Below are 22,917 nucleotides of genomic sequence, written 5' to 3' on the forward strand. Positions count from 1 at the left end.
CTTAAGAAGTTTCACTGTTGGGTCTGTAGAGGTACAGTCATTTGAGTACAGAGTGTCCTGTCTTTCAGAAAGCTGGTGATCCACTGACAGATTCTGGTATGATGGTGTTAAATGCAGACATAAAATCCACAAAAAAGTCTGTGGGCTGTCCAGATGTTCTAAGATTCCATATTGACTGCATCATCCACTGACCTATTTGACCAGTAGGCAAACTGCAGAGGGTCCAGCAGGGATTGCTCATGAGATGTCATAACCAGCCATTCAATGGATTTCATGAACAAAGATGTTAAGTCTTTAGTCATTAAGTCCTGAAATGGAGGGTTTCTTGGTAACTGGGATAATAGTGGAGCGTTTGAAGCAGGATGGGACTTCACGTAGCTCCAGTGACTTATTATAAATCTTTGTAAGAATAGGAGGCAGTTGGTCCACACAGACTTTAAGTCCATCTGGGCCTGGTGCCCTCCTGTTTTTTTGTCTTTTACAGACTTGTTTAATGTCCAAATCAGCTGCTATTCCCTCATTAGGCCTTTAACCAATAACTGCCGTGTCCTGAAATGCCTAAATAGCTGTTATTAAATATTGGTCTTGATAATTTATTTGCTCATTCATGTTCAATAAATCAACTAGTTATATTATTCCCAAATATAAGTCAATTGGCGTCCGTTGGCTGATGTATCAGAGCTGGGGAGCCGGTGCTTTCCTCTGAGCAAGCTGGTGGCCTAGTGCTGCTGCATTGGTGGCAGCTGAAATAGATTGAGGACCTGGCTTCACATGTATCAGAGGAGGCATTTTCTTGTCTTCACCCTCCGTAATTGGCCTTTCAAATTGGGGAGAAACTTGGGAGAAATATTTTAAATAAATATTTAATGGCAAAAGCAACTGGCGGAAGGTGTTTTAAGCATAAAAACACTCAGAAAATTCTGATATTGCCCATTATGCCTTTATTTCAAAGAACACATTTTAATAGGTATTTTATTACATATTTTGTCATATATACAAATATATTAGATACATATACAGATTATATGCATATCCCTGCTGTAGGTGTGAAAGAGTTTATTAAGCACTTTCAAATATTTTTGCTTGCTGCGTTCTAGTTCAGCTCTTTAACAATTTTAATAGTCTATGAAATCTTCATATATGGAATTTTAGCTGCAATAAATTTCTCAAGGAAATTTAAGGTGCATTAATATATGTATAATATATATATATATATATATATATACAGCTCTGGAAAAAAAATAAGAGGCCATTAAAAATTATGAGTTTTTTATTTTATTTTTGGTTTTACCAAATTGAAAACCTCTGGAATATAATCAAGAGGAAGATGAATGATCACAAGCCATCAAACCAAGCTGAAGTGTATGTTTGTATATTTATATTTGTTTGTTTGTTTTACTTATTGTTGCCCCACACAAATTACATAAATCAACTTTTTCATGGAGTGTAAAAGAAGAGACAAAATTGGTCATCACACTTCATTATATACCCACTATATTATATACCCATTATTTACACACACTTCATAATACTCACCCACACCCAAATTATACGCTGATGATCTAATGCTGTGTTCCATTTACCTTGGAAATCGGAGCAGGGAATGATGTCACAGCTGAGTTGACAGTTCCAATTTAACATTCTAAACTCATTTACCAGTGTTTTACCATGTATCCAATTAAAATATGCCCCACTTTTTATGTCCCTGGTTACCATTGTTAGCATTGTCTCATATTAGCATTGTTAGCAATTCCAGTTAATGACACATTATACACCCTTTTTCACATCCAAACAGCATACGGAAAGAATGTCCAAAGATAAACGTTGGACAATACAGTGTGTGGGATTACTTGGATTTCTGCATAAATAGGTCATTAAATGTGTGATCTTCATCTAAATCACAACAATAGACAAACACAGTCTGCTTAAACTAGTACCACCATTGGTTTATTGACCCCAACGTGTTAACATTCACAGGAGGGGGGGCTGAAACAGTTTTGTGAAGAGGAATGGTCCAAAATTCCTCCTAAACGATCTGCAGGTCTGATCTGCAACTACAGGAAATGTTTGGTTGAGGTTATTGCTGCCAAAGAAGAGTCACATACATTTTCCACCCTGCACTGTGATTGTTAACATGTGTTAAATAAAACCATTCAAACATAGATTTTGTGTGGTATTAGTTTAAGCAGACTGTGTTTTTGTCTATTGTGATTTAGATGAAGATCACATTTACTGACATCAGAACACATTTACTGACCAATTTATGCAAAAATCCAAGTAATCCCAAAGGATTCACACACTTTTTTGCAACTGTAAATAGAGGATATCCTTAATGCTTAACCCTCAGGCAACAATTCATCTTTTGGTTACACCATTCCATACCATACCATATTTTCAATGTATTTATTTATTTTTAATATAATATTACAAGGCATATCTACATCCCATTATAAATCACACACCCATCCACCAACTGACTCACAGGTCACCTGATTACACACCCCTTAATAAAGTTTAAAGACCAATCCACAGTTTTGCTCCACTAGTCCCATTATTTTTCTCCCACTATACATTACTACAATGTAAGTGTACCTACAGTACACATATCTGCATGATGGTAGAAGAGACATGATTGAGATCAGTGACAGTTTTGGCATCTTGGGTGACAGAGGACTCCATTTACCCGACACCTGCAGCCACCTGATGTGTCTCCATTACCCTGAGGACAGAAAAGAGGTCCAGGTTTACACCAAATAAAGAAATAGCAATAAATAAATAAACAACTAAACGTGAGGTAAATTGCATGTTTATTATGTTTTAGAACACACCTAATAATAAAAGTATTCCACTGGCAGTGCTGCAAAGTCCAGGCAAGCATGACTTTCTTATTTACTAATGACAATATCTTAATTTTTAACTGCCAATGGTTTATTTTCCAATATGGAGCAAATATAGCGAACCTGCTATGCAAAGAAGCCTAATGCCAGGTTCACATTACACAATGGAGTCGTCAGTCGTGCTGTTTACATTACATGACTGGTTCTGCTGTAACTGCAAGTTGTTGATACTTTCACACTACATGACTGATCGGCAACAAGGGGTCACAAATGACACAATTACAATTTTTTCTCTGTGGGAAATCGCTGACTCACCTCACAGCTCTCCAGAAACACGTTTCGCCACGAGAACATATAAGAACTAAAACACACAAGAACTAGTGATACCATGCCAGAGAATATCAATAGAGGAGAATACGCACTAGCAGTGAGTCCAAAATGAATGGTTTATAAATGTCTGATCATCTTATACTGAAATATGTACCTCAACACAGAAGTATATCAAATGTTTCAGCACTGCAGACATATATTCCATAGTTTTAAATCTACAGGATCAGCTTGCCAACCAATCAGCTTACAGTAGCAGTAATAATAGTGCTGTTTTCTTTAGATAAACTGAAATATACCGGCATGCCTTATTAGCTTTTCTAGTAAAATACATTACTCTATTTTCCAAATGTGGTCCGAATGTGGTCAGACTCAAAAACAGCTCTGGGCATGCACATATGTTTTGGGTTCTCTCTTTCTTTGTAATTCCATTGGCAGTGTGTATCCGCTGCTCCTGACATCCAGTCACTGAATGAGTCAGATATCTAGCATGCGAAATATTTGCCAGGTATCTGCGACTGGTCGGCAATCAGTTGGTGACGGCAACTGTCACCAACTAAAAAACAGCCCATCATACACTACGTGACTTTCACTTATCCGATTGTCAGCTCAGACTGCGCCAGAGTCTGCAGGCTTGAGCCAACTAGCACACACTCGCCACAACTGAAAATCAAGGTTAAAATCGGGCATCGGGCTAAAAGTTGTGTAATGTAACTCCAGCTTTAGAAAAAGTTGCCTTAAGATAAATTACTACTGTACACATGGCTATAATTACCAGAGGCCCCCATCTGGCCTGCTTGGTCACCCAGCAGATTTCTGTCTTGCACATCAGGCAGCAAATCCAGTCACAGCCGTCCTTCTTCTGCACTATCACCTTACACTTAGGGCAGTACATGGCTTCCCCATTGGTCACCAACATCTAGAGTAGACACAATGTCGGCATTGGCCAATTAACAACAGCACAATGTACAGTGTAGCTTTTCATACATAACACAAAGGAGAGTAGGTGTTACCTCATTGTTCATTTTCATTTAGGGTTTGACACAAAATAAACACATTAAGATAACATTCTTTTTTACATCTTGTACACTCAGTGATCATGTAACAGTGTGTAGCAACTAAGATAAACTCAATTAGACCAGCAATCTTGGTGGCGCTATGTCACATAAAATGTGGGGCCCAGTGTTTAAACCAGCATTTTGCGAAAATTGGCAACCTGGCTACCTGATGACATTTTAAGAATTGGAATTTGGAGCTGCTAGCCATTAATCAACGAATAAAAAGCAAACTGAGAGAGGTGAGAGAAATATGCAGACTGAGACAGTAGACTAAAGTAACAGGATTTAATATTAATATGACTCAGTTACACAGTGTTATGCAGTTCTTAAAAACTTCTCCTGCTGTTTTACCAAAGCTACAAAGTGCAGCTTTAACATCCTGAGCCCGGAGTACGTGCTGCACAGTGTTGCTTAGTTAGTCCTATTCATAATGTATACAGCACCTTTTCTCATTAACCAGCGAATTAAAATGTATTTTATAGCTCACATATTTAATAACTGCATCCTGGTGACTAGTTTGATAAACAGCCTGGACTAATGTGAAGTGAACATGTCTTGGCTTGCTCACCTCAAGCATCTCGGTGGTCTTTTTGGCTGCAGTGTCATTCTCTGCTCTGATGCGAAGGTCGTCTTGGTACTCTTTACAGTTCATGTCTTTGTGAATAGCCTGGGCAACACAGAAAAAATTGCATCATGTAAAACAGTCAATAAGCATTTGAAGGACTACAGACCAGATCAAGCCAAAACTCAATCCCAGTGAATGCCCTGAAAAGAAAAACATGTAAGTGGTAAAATGGTGAAAACTTAATAATAAAAAAAAAAATGTGATAACTAAGGTCACTAATGCTCACCTTGCAGAGGAGGCAGTTTTTCTCACCACAGCTATCACAGATAAACTCATTAACATCGTCCTCAAAGATGCACCATCCGCCACAGTCGGGGGTCTTGCAGTGGTAGCTGTTCTCACTGCGAGACTCAGCAATGCTCAGCCTCAGTTCCTCGAACTTCTGGTACTCTTCTGCCGACAGGAGCTGTAAAATGTTTAATTTAAAAAATCTAATGTAGTATGTAAACAATGATAAATTCATCCAATTAATATATGGAATCTAATCTAATGTCACGAAAAAAGCACATTTAGCTCCACCCCTTTCATGATTAACTTGCAGAATGTGTTTAAAGGAAAAATCAGTACCAAATGAGCACATGAAATGGCTACAGGAGTCCAAATTTCAAACACCAAACAGAGTTGTCTGTCCCACCTGCTCTTCCTCCTCCCAGATTGCCTGATTAACACAGTGTCGAGTGAGTCTTACTCTGTTGCTGATCAGCGAATATATATGCTTGCAATGTCCAAAATGCCAGTTTCTACTACACTACAAATTACCCAGATATGGTTAACAACCTCATTGAAGCTCAGTGATTACCTTGCAACCATAGGTGTGAAAATGGGACTAGGGAATGGGCAAGATGGGCAGATTCGGAGACCACAACCCAAACAGATTTCTATGACTTACCACATAGTTCAAATAAGAAAATACTGTCTGGAGCTCTGCTGACATCAGCTGACATGCTAAGCATTTTACTTACTATTTTCATAATACCTGATGATACAGCCTGATCATGTTATGAGTTCCTACAGAAAGTATAATTCTTAATGGTCCTTTAAGCCTAGAATGTTTTTTTAAATGTTACAGTTTGAATGTGTTTACAGTGTGATTGAGTACAACAGCTTACTGTTTTAATCTCTCTGTCTTGGAGTGTATAGGCACAAGCATACTCATCGTCCCGGTAAGGACACTGTACTTCTGCATCTGTACAGTTCACAATGGTTTGTTTCAGACATTCTCTGTAAGAAAACAAGAGTTGTGTTTAACATACAGCAGAATATTTTGTATTTCCAGTGCAATATCATACAAAAACAATAATTTCTTTGTTGGTGAATGCAAATCCCTATAGTACTGCTCCAAAATCTGGACAGAATAAACTATGAAAGAGCAGGTGTCTCAATACCTTTGTTTGCCTCCCTAAGCTAAAGTAGAAATAATTATTGTTCCTTAAAAAGTACCTGCAAAAGCTGTGAAGGCATTCTCGAAGTGTGGCTCCCTCTCCTGGCATGACAGGGCAAAAACAGATTGTGCAGTCCAGCTCCTCTGTGTTGCTCACAAGATTCTGAGAATCAATTTCCAGAAGATTGTAAAAATTCTTCTCTCGTTCCTCTACAATGGACTAAAAATACAAAGAGATATACAGTAATATTATTATTTCGGCCATTTCAAAAGATGCTGGAGGCGAACGTAAATTTCATACACAATTGCATACATAAAAATACTAGGGCTGTCAACGTTAAAGCACACACGATTATTTGGAATCAGTAGCGCATTAGTAATCAGTAATTTTTTTAACACAAAATTATGCCACCAGGTTTGACCTCAACTTCTGTTGTAATCTGCCCCACCAAACTCACACATTTTTTGGCTAAAAGACTGATTTTTTTCTGTCTGAATGACTGAAAAGCTCCAAAACAGACACACAATGACAGAGGAGACATCCCTTGGTGTGCAGCGTGCAGATGTAACACTCTGACCCAGATAGTGGGGCAGGTTAAACACGAATGACAAAAAGCAGATAAGACACTTGGACTTGCTCTGGCGGTATTCTACTTATTTATTTACTAGTTTATACATGACCTAATGCAGAACCAAAGCACACGATACTTACAGCAACAAAACAAATAAAAAAGTAGCTAGTTTCAGTGGTCTCCGGCACAACACACACACGCTACGCTCTCAGCGTAGCTTCTAAAAGGACAGTGTACATATTACTGAATACTGGCCATTACATATTTCCCGCAGGCCATTTAACTGTTAATCCTCCGCATCCTGAGCATGTGTGCAATACCAAACACTTCCTGAGATTTTTCGGATGTAAAAATATTCCAAATTCAGCAACCCCGCCATGTAAAGCACTCTTTTAGGGAACACGTACGCACTGTTACCTTAATAAAAGTGGAGATAATCCGCTTTAATTTACTTATAAATATGCAGCAAAAGTCGTGGCCATCTCGGACATGGTTACACACATAGCCACATCCCAAGAGGGGGTGCTGAATTCGACACGCCATGTTTGTTTACAGGAACGTCGCATTACTGGCACTATCTTGTTCCGTGGCACGGATAGAGTCCAAGTAAATCGTGCTCTGTCCCACCTCTTTAGGCAGGCCAGGGCACGGTTCAGAGCTATCACACTAGTCAAAAGAGCCATGCTTTGGGAGGCTTAACCAAGCCTCGGCACGGCACGGACTGCGAGTAGAAGAACACCCTTATACTCACCAAATTAAGTTCTAATTCACAAATCCTTACATCCAAGCTGAGCTGTTTACAATAAAGTAAAACAAAGTTTCCTCTATCCAATTTATCATGCATTCTTTATTCCTGTGCCTCACATTGGTTTTATCTCCCCTCAAACATACAAGTATATTTATATTTTAACTGATACCACTAATATATAAATAATAATAAAGTATTGCATTTTACATGTCTTATATCCATTATTTTATTTACATTTAAATATCCACTATAAAAAACTTGTGTTTTTAGAAGAACAAGTGCGATTAATCGCAGTTAATCACGGAATATTGTTGTGATAAATATTTTTTTTAATCGATTGACACCACTAAGTAACACACAATATTCTGCCTACCTGTTCATACTGTAAACTAGCCAGCTCCTCCTGCTGAAGTCTCAGGATCTCATCTTCGTCTGGCTGATACAAATCTGGCACTTTGTAGTTTGTGGGTCTGTCAGTGCTGCACATTTCACAGCCAGGCCGAGTGGGTTTGTTCACATAGGTGCATTGCGGGCATGACCAGCCAACCTGCAGTGCCAATTAGTTGGTTAGTAATGAATAAAATAATAAATATATAGTAAGTGATAACAATGAAATACACTTATTGACGGAAAATAAAAGACCAAGAAGTTGATTGTTGGCATGGAATGAATTTATATGTGTGAATATAATGATAAATATGGTGACTGGGCAGGGTAAAAAAAAGTGTTGAGATGTGGTGGAGAAATTCCAGAAACCCTGGCAGTGTGTGTGTATTATCCTTCTAAAAAATGCCAGTTGGAAGCCCAGCCATAAGACGCAACGCATGTGGCTATAGGATATCATGCACATATCACTGAGCTGTTAGTGTCCCTCATATCACTACTAGTGTTGACTGACTGTTATATGAAATGGTTGGGCAATCACACCAGCAGTTGGGCAACTGGAACAGTGCGTGTTGCTCAACAGCAAAAGTAGAATTGAAGCACTCACCACAATGTCTCTATACTGGTCATAAATGCATATCTAGCAGCAGTCAACGGTACGTTATGCAAAAATAACCTCATAACCTTTTTTTACGGCCTCTTGTGCCAATTTTTTACATTAATGCCCGAGACATGACTGTGTGCTGAGTTTTACAGCAATCTGGGGTGTATTAGTTTTTGTCAATGAGTGTATGAATTAGAATTGGAGCTGCAGCATTTCATACTTTACCGGTTTAGGTTTAACTGGTGGTTTTGGTGGGTTTTGTTTTATAGGCACTGGAGGATGTTTCCTTCTTGCTCCCTCGACTGTGCCTCTGGCTTGAAGGCTGAACGTCTCAATGTTCTCAATTATACCTTTAGGAGCAGCAACACAAAGCAATTGAGATAACCTTTTGCTCTACACTGGATTTTATGGATACATGTTTTCAGCAACTAAGCAACAGTGAAATCCCCAGGGCTAAGTGACCTTTTACCACATTCATATGTGTCATAGATCATAAACAGAGTTCAAATGGGCACTGAAAAAGCCCTCATAAACTGCTCTTAATACAGCAGAATATCCTGGTATGTCAGTAATCCAGTCAACTTGTTTTCATAAAGTTGGGTAATCAGATAATGGGAAAAAGAGTCAGTTAATAATCAGATTTTGGCTTTGCAAACAGCCAATACATTTACAGAATAAGATGTGACATAAACAAGCAGCAATATCATCATACATCCGCAAGAAGATAAAGATTACTTAAATCCTTCAGTTTCAGCATAGCTCCCAGAATAATAGATTACTCGGAATAACAGTATAAATGCACTGAAATCTGATTACTGAGTTAAAAATCATCTCTCTTTACCGGATTTGTTAATCGGATTTCTTTGACGCCATGTGTTTTTTCATGTACTCAGAGAATGTCAATTTTATAAGCATAAAGAATTCTGCGGAGAAGAGGTCTGCTACCTCCTAGCCGTCTATCCTCCTCCTCCTGCTTCTGCTGCTCGCGACTGAGGTTGGCAGCCTGTGCAGATCTGATAAAGAGGTAGGCCTGGTAGTTATCCTCTGTTACGTTGTGGCTGAACAGAGTGTCTGCGTCTTTCGCAATGCGTTTCCCGATAACCCAGCACTGCAGGGACGGGTGGAAGCCATAGTCATGGTTGATCTGTACAGGTTTGTGAAGAGAAAAAAAAAACAAATAAAAAAACAATTCCTCAGATGTCTGTTTGTGGACACCACTTCTAATTAATGCTTTTAACTTAAACATAGCACAAAAAGAAAGAAAAATTGTTTGGTATTATTTCTTTGTCGTTACACTGCTTCTTGTTAATTTCTCTTTAAGTGGAGCCACATTTGTAAGGAACATGCATTTGTGGGATGAGCAACAGAGCTATTAATATTGGTTGTGCCCATGAAAAATTGGCTAAATCCTCTCTGCCAATGCCAAACAGCTTATTTTACCCCCTGTGTGAGCATGGGCCTTGCTACAGCATGCTACATTTTTCTAATCTGGATAGGGCCTGTGTGATAGGGCAACTTCAAGCTAGTTATTTGGAGCATTATGTGGAATGAGCCCTAGTACCATCTTCAAATTGAAGACCAAGTTTCATATAACGAGCAATGTAAGAGACATGGCACGAAGTGGGCATCCCAAGAAGACGACACCCCAATAAAAATTTTAAACAACAAACAAAAAAGGGAAATTACCAGGTTTTCCAACAGTATTAGATTAGTATAGCCAAGAAGCATTTTACAAGAAAAAAATTTATCTACCAAACAAAAAATTCCTGACAGATCCAAATGCACAAACACAGACCCCAGAAGGCCAGGCCAGGACCTGTGTTCTCTAGCATGATGGGCTCTTTTGGACTGGTTAAGTTAGTAAGTTGTGTTCCCTGGACATTATGGAGTAGGATAAATATTTTTAATAGTCTTAATTAAAAAAACTTAATAAATAAATCAGAAGGTGTCCCAAAATGTCCATATAGTGTACAGATCGTAAACTATAATGATTTTAAATGTTTGAGTGCACACCCTTAAAATAGAGCTGGCAGTAATTACTTCTGTGTGTGAGATATGCAGGAGACTGACATTGGCATGACAAGCAGAAAAACGAAAAACCTCTATGCCTCTATCCCAAACAGTTGCTCATTTTGTGTCCTGTCTAAAGGCACCCAACTAGAATCTTCAGTTTAGCACTAGGCATGATTAAGCTTTGTCATTTAACTTCACTTCGCAACTGCAGATACTTTCACCCATGTCAAACTACATTCCTGGAGAGTCACGAGTTCTATCAGATCATCATAAAACGATAACGATAGTTATAGAGGAAAATATATATTGCGATAAATAATATAAAAATAACTATAATAAGTCGGACGATAGGATTCGATAAACTTTATTTTCTATTTCCCATTTAAGTAGCGCTGCGAACAGGCACAGCACGAGAACAGGCAGCGCGCTGAACTGTCTCACAGCTCAGCACCCCCCCTCACCAAGATATTTAGAGAGGTACGCTTGTTCAGATTTCTGAAGGCAGGTAACGCTGCTCTGTTTGCTGCTAGTTAGGTTAGCTTGTCTGATATCTCTCCGAGTTAGTGATGTTTACGGTGTAAAAGGGATCTGTGCAATCTGTCATCATTAGCTAAGGTGCATTCACTGCTTTTTACATTCTAATAAACTAATGGGTAACGCACGTTAGCCGTGTTAATCCACTTTCCTTGTAAATTAACGTTAACTTCAGCACGAGTGAGGGGTTAGTATATAAACACACAGAAAATCAGCACTTTCCGTTTTTCCCTAATAACCCTCACTGTTTCTGTTAGAAAACCCTGAGGGCAGAAGTATCCTCTGTCTTTGTGTTTTTAGTTTTTAACAGAAAGAGAGTCTGTTGTGCTGGATATTGTACTAAATACAGAAGATTATATTATCTGTGTAGCTGTATTTGAACGGAGCTAAACATTGCTGTTACTGAACTGGATGAGTTTTAAATACATTTGTTAAGTAATTTTAGTCTAGTCTACTGAAAGCAGTAATGTTAGTATAAATCTGTACTGCAGTAGAAGTGAATCATTTCAGAAACTTGACTTTATTCCTCCCACCTCCATTACAGGTCACTTGCTTTAAAATATTTAAATGTTAGCATAATTTAAATGCAACAAAACTTAAAGGCTATTATTTTAATAAACATTAGCAATAAATAATCTCAAAATAACAACAAATATAAAGTAGAAAAACAGTAAAACATATGTAATACATACTTTTCATGACAACATTTTTTAGACTAAAAATAGACTAAAATGTGACTAAAACTAATAATATCCGATAGACTAAAATGTAACTAAAACTATTATACATTTTAGTTAGAAGACTAAGACTAAACTATATCAAAATCACCTGTCAAAATGAACACTTTGATATACTCTTGTATTTTGCTTTATGTAGTTTCCTGCATGCTGTCTGAGCTCCTTTTACCCACCTGGCAAGTTGTGAACATCCTAGTGTCTGTCCACAAGACTCTGAGTCTGCTAGTAATTTTGGCCGTAACTTCCATATTCTTTCACTTATGAGTAAAAAGAAACCTTTAAGTGTAGCAGAAAGTGATTTGATTTATATCGTAATATATATCGATATCGGCTGATATGGAAAACTATATTGTGATAAAAAAAATCCATATCGCCCAGCCCTAATCATGCCTTTAAGTTTATACGAGCATATTTCCTTTCTGCACTCTGATGTATTTGTGAGAGGAACACATTAACAGGGAGGTCTTCCAACTGTGGATGATGGGCGTGAGAGGTAAAATATAATATTATTGGTTAAAATGACTTACTAATTATTACTAATAATTATTGTGCACTGCGATATCATCGAACAATCAGAAAATAATTTTAAAGATGGCAAGAGGCCATGTCCCAGGAGAAGTGCCCACTGCCAAAAAATGTAATTCACTCAATGCCAATTTCAAACCATGAACAGTTTATCTCCGCTGGGTCGCCCTTGAAAAATATTGTTGAACTAATCTAACTTTAACTTAACTACAAATAAATCCCCAAATCATTCCAAAAGCAACCATCATTTCAAAGAACAGAGTTTGACTGTTTCACAGCTTAATGCTGAGGGTCTTTATACCCTTAGAGCCCACGACTGGCATTAGGTACGACCAGGGGCGGACTTGGTAGTTCTGGGGCACCAAGCAATGTTTTTTCCGGGGGCCCTGATCAATTTTTTTGGTTGTTTGTTTTTTAATAGCAAAATGCAATATTGACTCACCTTGCGCTATTTTCAATCTTCCTACTGCACTCAGAATTGAACCATCCTGGTTTTGGTTTCAGCAAATGCGTTGATGATGTCCTCCATGTTCAATAACCTACGGACTCTCTGCTCAATAGAGATCATTGCTAAGCCAGTCAGTCTTTCTTGAGACATGGTGGAGCGCAGGAAATGTTTTATCAGTTTTAAGGAGGAGAAGCTTCTTTCTCCTGAAGCAACAGTGATGGGCAATGTCAAGAGTAAGAGCAGGGCAATGCTTAAATTGCCATAAAGCTCCAAGAGATTCTCCTTGTAAATGTAATCTAAAATATCTGCAGGAGAAGAGATGTGATCTGGAAAAACACTGACAGCTGCCCTCACTTCCAGAACCAGGTCTTGGCTGTCCCAGTGTGCGCTCCAGTTTCTTACATGAGTCCTCCAGAGTGTCCTCTTGAATTGCCTTCTTCATGTTATTTGCAGAGTACAAAAATCCAAACAAAGAAAAGAAAACATCGACTTGGGTGAACCTTTCACTGATACTGATTAGTGCTGTATCAATCAGGGGAAGAAAAAAATCCTGATTAAAACGCTGTTCTGGTGTAAGCTGAACTTCGTCCTTTCCCTCATAAAGGAACTTGCGAGTTGTTCTTCTTTGTCTTGCCACTGGAAATGTCATATCTACCTGTAATTTCTCTGCAATTTCTCTTGCTTCTGTTTTGGCAGATGAAATTCCATGATCCCGGTATTCTTGGAGAAAATGTTTAACATGGTCAGTCTCTCTCTTGACGACATCAATTGCCATATTCGGGCTCTGTAGGAGTTTGCTTACATGGTTAATGTGAAACAACACATTGTACCAGATCACAACACAAAGAATAAATTGCCATGACATCAGTTCCTTACACAAATTCTGTGCTGAATACAGTGTCTCTCCATCCTTTTTCTCTGCAGCATGTTCAGTGAGCGCAGATAAGGCCTCAATCATCTCTGGATATTGGTGGCGCAAGGCTTTTACACTTTCAATACGGCACTCCCACCTCGTTGTTGAAAGATTTTTCACAGTGAGCTTTACATGGCGCTGTAGGATTGACCAGCGGTGCACAGAAGAACTGAAAAGGTTGTAGAGCCGCTGAAGAATGCCAAAAAAAAGGTCACAGACAACACAGAAGACTTGGCAGCATCAGCTACAACAAGGTTTAGTGAATGACTGCTGCAGGGAACACACAGTGCCTTTTGGTTTATCTCCAGCACTTTTCTGAACTCCCTGCTTGTGTCCCATCATATTGCTTCCATTATCGTAAGACTGACCACGGCAGTCTGCGATATTCAGTTTCATGTTTTTGAGCTCTTTAGTGAGGGTATTACACAGGCCTCTTCCTGAGGTGTCCTGAACGCTGAAAAAAACAACAAAGTGCTCTGAGATGGAGGCTCCTGAACATGATTCACAATTCACAATGCGTAGTACCAGGGACATTTGTTCATTGTGACTGGTATCTGGAGTGCAGTCCATTATTACAGAAAAGTATTTCGCATCCTTAACTTTCTGGACAATTGCATCCTTTGTTTTCTGTCCAACCAATGAAATTAGTTCATTCTGAATGGTTTTACTTAAGTAGTGATCTTTGATCTCCTTTTTGTCAATCCTTCTAAGGTGTTCACTCATTACAGGATCAAACTGTGCCATTAACTCTATCTGGCCAAGAAAGTTGCCATTATGGGGCTCAAATAGTTTCTCTGAATGCCCTCTTAGTGCCTGGTTGCGTTCTGCTAAATTACAAACAATAGCAAGTATCCTTCTTAAGACAGCTTTCCAATGCTGTACTTCAAGGGCACGTAATTCCTGACAAGCACTGTCAATAGCTGTGCCTGTTTTAAGCCTCTCTGCTAATTCACGCAAGTTTTGCATGTTTGCACAGTGTATTTTGCTTTTTTCATGATCTCTTAAATGACTGTGAATATTAATCCACGAGCGAAATCCACTGCTACTGAGAGCAAACTTGCTTTCCCTCTCAAAAACGGTGCAACAGAAGCAGAACACAGAATCGCTGCTCAGTGAATAAACTAGCCAATTCCAATTTATTTTCTCTCCGTTGTTCATTTTCATGTGGTAGTTGTCGACAGTAAATTGACGAGGTATTTTGTCGTTGTTTTGAGGAAAGTCAAACTCCTTTATTTGAACTGGCCCACGTTTTATAATTTCACATCGCTGTTGGTCAGTCAACGTTTCTGGCCAAAGCGCTGGGTCGTCAGAAAGAACGGTAATTTTAGCTGCGCTTACCATCTCTCTTCTAGGATTGACTGCTGTGGGGAACTGTGTAGAGAAACGCTAGACCCAGCCACTTCAGCTGCTACGGGTGCAGCATCTTCCTCTGACAACCTAGCGGTCTCAGGTACCTCATCCTCGTCTGACTTTTCATCTCTTGCTGCTAAGAAAAAATTGGTAAGCTTTGTCAAGCTTTGAGTACTGGATTTCCTCTCCTTTATTTTCCTTCTTTTTTGGGCACCGCTAGGGTAAGAGCGCTTCATTGTTGTGCCTCCTTAGTTTACCTCGACTAGCTTAACTTATGTGTATGGTGTCTCTTCGGTGTCAAAAAAAAAATAATAATGCGTTTTTGTTTTGTTTTTTTTCCAACCTTTTGGCCAGCAGGGGGCCCCCTGATCCCAGGGGCCCCAAGCAATTGCGTGGTCTGCGTGGTGGTTAAATCCGCCCCTGGGTACGACTTGGTGTTATGAAGTTTGGGCACCCCTGATAATTTTCATTTATAAATCATTGGTTGTTCAGATCAGCAATTTCAGTTAAATACACTGCTCAAAAAATAAAGGGAACACTTGAACAACACAATGTAACTCCAAGTCACCCACACTTCTGTGAAATCAACCTGTCCAGTTAGGAAGCAACACTGATTGTGAATCAATTTTACTGTTGTGCAAATGGAACAGACAACAGAGGCAACACGCAAGACAACCCCTGTAAAGAAGTGGTTCTGCACGTGGTGACGACAGACCTTTTCCTTGTTCTCATGTTTTCTGGCTCATGTTTTGGTCACTTTTGCATTTTGTCAGTTCTCTCACTATAGAGGTAGCATGAGACGGCCTCTACAACCCACAGAAGTTGCTCAGATAGTGCAGGTCATCCAGGATGGCTCATCAATACGAGCTGTGGTAGAAAAGTTTGCTGTGTCTGTCAGCACAGTGTCCAGAGCATAGAGCAGATACCAGGATACAAGCCAGTTCATCAGGAGACATGAAGGGGACCGTAGGAGGGCAACAACCCGGCAGCAGGGCCGCTACCTCCTTCTTTTTGCAAAGAGGAACAGCAGGCGCAGTGCAAGAGACCTGCAAAATGACCTTCAGCAGGCCACTAATATCCATGTTTCTGCATAAACGGTCAGAAACAGACTCCATGAGAGTGGTATGAGGGCCTGACATCCACAACTGGGGCTTGTGCTTACTGCCCAACACGGTGCAGGACGATTGGCATTTGCCAGAGAATAAAAAGATTGGCAGATTTCCGCTGGCGCCCTGTGCTCTTCACAGATGAGAGCAGGTTCACACTGAGCCCATGTGACAGACGTGAGTCTGGAGACGCCGTGGAGAAAGTTCTGCTGCTGCAACGTCGTCCAGCAAGACGGGTTTGGCAGTGGGTCAGTAATGGTGTGGGAAGGACTTTTTTGTTCCTTCTGATGCAGGACAATGCTAGGCCTCATGTAGCTGAAGTGTGTCAGCAGCTCCTGCATGATGAAGCCATTGAAGCTTTGGACTGACCTGCCCGTTCCCCAGACCTGAATCCAATCCAGCACATCTGGAACATCATGTCTCGTTCCATCCACTAACACCACATTGTACCACAGACTGTCCAGGAGTTTACTGACGCTTTAATCCAGGTCTGGGAGGAGATTCCTCAGGAGAACATCTGCCGCCTCATCAGGAGCAGCCCAGGTGTTGTAGGGAGGTCATACAGGCACATGGAGGCCACACACACTACTGAGCCTCATTTTAACTTTTACACTGACACTGACATTGTAAACAAGTCAGTGTGAGTTCATTTGTACGTCTGTGTCAGCAATGGGTTTACAAACAAAATGTGTGTAAGTGAAGTTGTCAAATGCATATTTACCTTATCTTTTAGCTCACTGATTCTCATTGCTGGATTCACCAGCATCGTAATAGGGATGCTGACATCAGACAGGGCGTCCTCGACCCCAACTCTCAGCCTGAGATTTAATTGCAGATGATAAAAAGTTAGGCATAATCTCTTACCGTTACTGAGGCGATCACGGATAAACACTGGGGTAGTGGACGTACCTGATGATCTCTGAAGAGTAAACCTCCGGGTTGAGCTGCACACAGACCGGTACATGTAAAGGCAGAAGTTCATCCAGATATCGCACTGCCTCAGCTTTATCTCCGGAATTAATGGCCTCGGTAAGAGACTGGACCGCATCCTCCGCTAAAAGAAATTAGAAAGATATTAAACAAATATGACCAGATCTCTACAGAGCCTGCAGGTATAATAAAATACCAGGAGAAATGGGATTTTTTTGTATATATTATTATTTACACATACAAGTTAGAAACAGCAGAGATACAGGTAACAGACAGAATTTATAGAAATATATTTATTATCAAAAAATGTTTTGCTGAGTACATTATAAAAAAAAAACTGCTAAGACACAGACCTGCTATTAACATGGTGTGTTAAGATTTCTTTATTTTTTCAATATAATACGCTCAATAATACTACAGCACTGTAACACCAATGGAAAGCGTGTCTATTTTTACAATAAATAAAAATAAATGAAGATCTACATAGGCATGTTGCAATAATTACGCTTTTGACTTATTGTACGAAAATCTTTTTCACCGCGAACATTTTTGCCAACGTCGATAATAGCTATTGGGTTTCCACGTGAGTTTGTTTCTATGAAAATGAACTGCAGCTAGATTTCAGCGAGTCGCGCTGTGCTGCTCTCTCACCGGCTCTTGACGAATCTGTCAGACAGCGACATCTATCGGTTAGGAAATGATGCACGCAGAGCTATAGTGATGGTGTCTCCACACACAGCGGAGACTGAGTGTGTGAAGATGTTTTAGCTTGCGGACGTATTTGAGGTTAATAGGACTTTCTCAAAACTAAACAGCTTTAGAGAACGTTTAGAGTATTTTTAAAGTTCCACGGCTCCGATGTGGGAGTATTTTGCCTTTAAGCCAAATAAGTGAGGAAACCATCAGCGTGAATGAGCCAGTATGTTGACTATATTTCAAAAAAGTGGCAACGAAGTGGAGATCTCATTTAAAGAACAACCATAGAGCACCATTTTCCGAGCTGAATATTAAAATGAATATTGGTAACTCAGAGAGATCCTGCTTTAAGCCCCACAAGGTGAAAATGTTGGTGTTCCTTGTTCAGAATTTGTGTGACAGTTACATAAAAAAATATATATTAATAGCAAGAGCTCTGGCCTGCTGAGCCACATGTGTCTTTAAACAGATGGCATATACATATATGATCAGAAAAAATCATTTGCATTTCCCGTCGTGTCCAGAGTTTTAAAAATGATACGCAGCGGCGCTCCTGGCCTGCGGACGCAGCGTAGAAGCCGTGAAGCAGTGGCGTTTCTGGCCTGCGAACGTGGCGGAGAAGCCGCCAAGCAGCGGCGCTCCTGGCCTGCAGGCGCAGCAGAGAAGCCGTGGTGTGCTTGGCACACAAAATTGGGGCCGGGGGTCCATGGAAAGTTTGTGGTGGATTAGAGGGGGCTGTGAGTTTTTTTGCTTTAATCCGTTTTTAATCTGTGTTTTTAAAAACGAATATTCGCTACCAATCAGTGCTGAATATTCTGAGCTATTCAGGCCAGTCCTAGTAAATTAATGATAACAGTGATATCTCAAACTACAGTTCAGTGATAATAAATATGTCGCAAAACTATTCTCCACACTTCACAGCGACTATGCTACTGAGAAAAAAAACTTCTAACTAAGTAAATAGCAGGTGTCAGTTTCACACAATTTAAATACTAATGTTCTTCACCACATGTTTACCCTGTTCATTTGATTGAGCAGTAACTGTAGTATGTCAAATTTGGGGTTGAGTTGAGAGCATTTATACATACATATACTCAAAATTATTGATTTGCTTTTTGTCACACTTCAGACTTGTGTTTGGTAATGGCAAAAGGGAAAAGAAATTCAAGCAAAAGTTTTATAATTCAAAAGGTATCACCTATCTGTAGACTTTGCTTGCTATCCAACTTGATTCTATCAATAATGGAACTGTGACACAAAAGGTCACTGGACAAATAACTTTCAATCATTTTTTTACTTAAAATGTAAAAACTGAACATAAAGCTTTTTGTTTGATGCTGTTTTGCTCGAGTGGAGATTTTGCCTCGAGTGTAGAAAGAGGTGGTTTTGGGGGCGGAGTCAGGATCACCTCCCTCAGCGAATGCTATTGGCTGATATCTCCAGGCTTTGTTACTGTCTGCCTACTACCGGCAGCCTTCAGAAACAAACACAGCAGGAGAGTTAAGAGAGCTATGCTGAAACCCAAACTTTGTATTTATCTAAATAATAATACTAATAATCCGAGTTACACATACAATATATATTATTAGGCTAAGCCGATCCTGGCACTGTTAACACAGCATCAGCGTCCTCCAATCTATGGGGCTGTTAGCCCGGATTCAGGGCCTGAAATGAGCCGATCTCCAGGGCTTGTATCGCGGCTTCAGTGCCTGAACCAAGTCGATCTCCGGGGCTTGTGGAAAAGAGGCTTCAGTACCTGGAACGAGCTGATCTCCGGGGCTTGTATTGTGGCTTCAGTGCCTGAAACGAGCTTGTGTAGCTAGCGGACTCTACAGCGCCCCCTAATTTGATTGGTAAAGAAATCAGCTGTGGTTGTGTAAAAAATGTTCTAATCTTCCCAATTTTTGGTAGAAATGTAGACACTAAGACCCTGCACAAATTTGTTTGTATTAGATCCGCCCAACAGGAAATTTGTTTAAACATTTTTCAAGAACTCATTTAAACTACTCCTAAAGTCTTCATCAGATAATGATGAAAATGCTTGAATTGCCACAGTCAATAAGACCTCAACATTACTTTCACCGGTTTCTCGGTTTGGCCCGGTACGATTTGCGCTGTTGTGTGAGGGCCCTTTATCCCTTCGTGACAGGGGGGCCCCTCAATACTATTATTATTTAGATAAATCCAAAGCTTAGCTTTTAGCATAGCTAGCTAACTCTCCTGCTGTCTATGTTTTTAAAAAAGTGGCAAAACTATGTTGCATCTGGGGGCAAAAAGAGCCGGCTCTTCGTGAGCAAACTCCTCTTGGATTACGAGAAAGAACCGGAATTTGCGTGAGCAAAGCCTTTTTTATTTTACGCTCTATATTTTTTTAAGCGAACTTATTTAGTCAGATAGTTATTTTTTTATAAAGTAAATGCAGTTACAATTTCTAGCATTGTAAGCACTTGCTCAAAAGTTCCAGCACTTTCCAGGCCTGGAAAACAGAACGTTAAAATTCAAGCACCCATACAAACCCTGAATATTTTTATAATGGAAGCCCAATGTCTGTTCTGAATAATGAAAAGTTCGTTTCACTGTAAAATAGTGTAATAGTATTATTATGCTAGTATATAATTACTGTGGCACATTGTCTTAAAGCACCTTTAGGAGCCCAAAGCAGGAAAAAGCATTTTCTATAGTGGCGCTTTAAAAGGACAATATTATCGTTTATCGCAATCATTTCTGAGACAATACATTGCCCTAAAAATGTTGTTATCGTGACAGGCCTAGATCAACGATATGTTATCTAAAAAATATTACAAGTAATTTTGGAGCATTTCTATTGGTCTCCTCATCATATGACATTGGCATTCAATACATTGGTTTCTGCTTTCTTTAATTCAAGTCTGTATTTTCAGTACATCTTAACCTAACTGACGTACAGTATTACCAAACTAAGGACAAGCTTATATTTCCTGATACTGTGAATTCCTCCCCTGTACCTTTTTTCATGTTTCTCTGGTCATAGGGCATCGCCATATCTTGACCTGGATGCAAAAAAAAAAGTTTAAGTTAAAAAAAGATGTTTTATTTATTAGTTATATGTTTTAAAGTAATATTCCAACTTCTTATTTAACTTCAAATGATATATCAGGCTTTTTTAACAATTTCTTTTTTCACATTATTCTGGACTTTCAAAATATCATGAACATATAAATATTTCATGTGTGAAAAGGTAAAAAAAAAAAAAATGGGGCACACAGTCAATGGGCTATGCCTGTGAGGAAAGAACTCCAGTATTTTACTTAGTTCCACTTTGGCTGTACATATACTTCCTTTTTTAATATGTTTGATTTTATTGTGTTGTATTGTTTTAGCACCTGGACTGCTTTAGAGATAAAAAAAAATCTAAAGTAATATTTTATTTTTATTGTAATGTATTGTAATTTGCAGTGGTAGACAGTAGCAGAGTAAAATATATATACTTTACTGTTTTTCATATCTGCAATTTTTACTTTTTACTTTAACTCACAACATTTCAAACTCAAATATTTAGATTTTTACTCCAATACATTATGGAGAAAAAAAAAAGTTTTACTTGCATCCAATGTTTTGTGATATTTTATGGTCACTTTAAAAGTACATCACAATAAAATAAGTCTAATTAATGAGTCTTTCTAAAAAGATTAATAATGTCAACCAAGGGTATTACTGGAGTCTTTTAATATAAAATGACCTGATTCTGATCCAAAAGCGATAAAAGCACATTAAAGCCATTAAATCCGGGTACTTTTACTAATAGTGCTTTTGTGATATTTTATGATAATTTTAACAGCAATCACTGCAATTAGACTAATAAATAAAATCCTATGAAAAGATTAAAAATTGTGAAACAAGTGTATGGCTGGAGTCTTTCTATCTAAAATGAGTTGATTAATCAGATTGAGGGTTCAGTTCTAAAAAAAGAATTTATAAGATATTGGAGCCATAATAAATCATGGTGTTTAGTGCTTTTGTAAGCACATTTTAAGGAAAATAACATGTGTGTACTTTTACTTTAATGTAGGCATAGAGAGGTCTTTTCCTTTTACTAGAGTAACGTCTGCAGTACTTTAGCAGTTGTTTGAACATATAGCTAGCTTTCTACTTCTGTTTGAGTCATTTCTGGGCCAAAACAACTCTTTGATTTTGATGTGGTTTAGCTGGTTTAATCTGCTGTGTCTTCCTCGGACTGACCCTGAAAGCTCAGCACTGCTCATCTAGTTAATACCCTGTAAAAAAAAACAGCATTTACAGCAGAATATCAGCAAATAAACCACCAGAACAAAGCACGTACCTTCGGAGGAACCCCTCTGACTTTCAGTTCGACCATTAAAGTGTGTGAAACCGGTGGAAGCGGGTGTTTTTGGCGTAGTTTACAGCAGCGCTGAACGAAAAGTGAAAGAAAGAAGAGTTGAGGAGGAAGTGAAGTCGAGATGTGGAGGCTCCCGCTGATCCCAGCCTTCAGGCCTCAGAGTCCAGGCTAAGATAACTTAGCACAGCTAGCCTAGCCCGGGTCAGCTAGTTAACTAATCAGCGTCGTACATAAAAACAGTGGGAAAAAATACTAATGCACCAGATGATTTATAGAATAAGTCAACAAAAACAAAATTGTACAGTTCACCTGGGTTCCAGCACCCACGGGTATTTAGGGGAATGAGGAAGCAGATGAGTTTGCAAAAGAAGCACTGAAATCAGAGCAAGTAGAAGTTAAAGGTTTTACTGAGCAAATCAGAATTAAAAAAAGTAATAAAAGACGGTGTTCATAAAATCTGGCAAAACAAATGGGATACGGAGGAGAACAGCAGGAATTTATATAGTATACAACAAGAGGTAAAAGGAAAATCCATTCACTCACGACAGGAGGAAACCTGATCAACCAGCCTAAGAATAGGGCTTACAGCACTAAATAGTGGTTTACACATTAAAGGAAAACATGACACCGGAATATGTTCATACTGTAATGAAACTGAAACCGTAATTTACGTACTGCTTACATGTAGGCAGTACTCTAACGGAGAGAACGTCTTGAGACGGTAACAAAGAACTCAATTGAAAAAACTTATTAGGTCAAGGTGGTACAGAGCATACTGTATATATTTTTGTAA

General features: G+C 39.1%; 1 protein-coding gene across 2 annotated transcripts; it reads right to left on the minus strand.

The window, feature by feature from the left end:
* Positions 1 to 924: 924 nt before the first annotated feature.
* On the minus strand, positions 925 to 22,888 carry rbck1 (RanBP-type and C3HC4-type zinc finger containing 1). Of its 2 annotated transcripts, none has more exons than XM_022664049.2 (15): positions 22,668 to 22,888; positions 22,434 to 22,497; positions 22,107 to 22,196; positions 20,773 to 20,817; positions 17,072 to 17,216; positions 16,884 to 16,980; positions 9,482 to 9,680; positions 8,762 to 8,886; positions 7,922 to 8,095; positions 6,288 to 6,448; positions 5,957 to 6,068; positions 5,074 to 5,253; positions 4,791 to 4,889; positions 3,940 to 4,083; positions 925 to 2,719 (listed from the first exon to the last, which is right to left on the minus strand). In XM_022664049.2, the coding sequence occupies exons 4-15, from the start codon at positions 20,807 to 20,809 to the stop codon at positions 2,639 to 2,641; spliced, it is 1,554 nt and encodes a 517-aa protein (XP_022519770.2). In that variant the 5' UTR covers positions 20,810 to 20,817; positions 22,107 to 22,196; positions 22,434 to 22,497; positions 22,668 to 22,888; the 3' UTR covers positions 925 to 2,638. The 2 variants fall into 2 exon arrangements, with proteins under 2 accessions (XP_022519770.2, XP_049327406.1); XM_049471449.1 differs by having other exon boundaries at positions 22,800 to 22,887.
* Between the last annotated feature and the right edge of the window lie 29 nt (positions 22,889 to 22,917).

The sequence above is a fragment of the Astyanax mexicanus genome, chromosome 24, assembly GCF_023375975.1.
Source record: "Astyanax mexicanus isolate ESR-SI-001 chromosome 24, AstMex3_surface, whole genome shotgun sequence".
Lineage (NCBI taxonomy): Eukaryota > Metazoa > Chordata > Actinopteri > Characiformes > Acestrorhamphidae > Astyanax > Astyanax mexicanus.

Excerpts from the sequence above, each read along its gene's own strand:
- rbck1 (XM_022664049.2), bottom strand. The coding sequence starts at position 20,809 with ATGGCGATGCCCTATGACCAGAGAAACATGAAAAAAG. Across the intron at positions 4,890-5,073 it reads AAAACTGCCTCCTCTGCAAG|GCTATTCACAAAGACATGAA; the intron begins GTGAGCATTAGT and ends TGTGTTGCCCAG. Across the intron at positions 2,720-3,939 it reads AGGCCAGATGGGGGCCTCTG|GGTAATGGAGACACATCAGG; the intron begins GTAATTATAGCC and ends TTCTGTCCTCAG.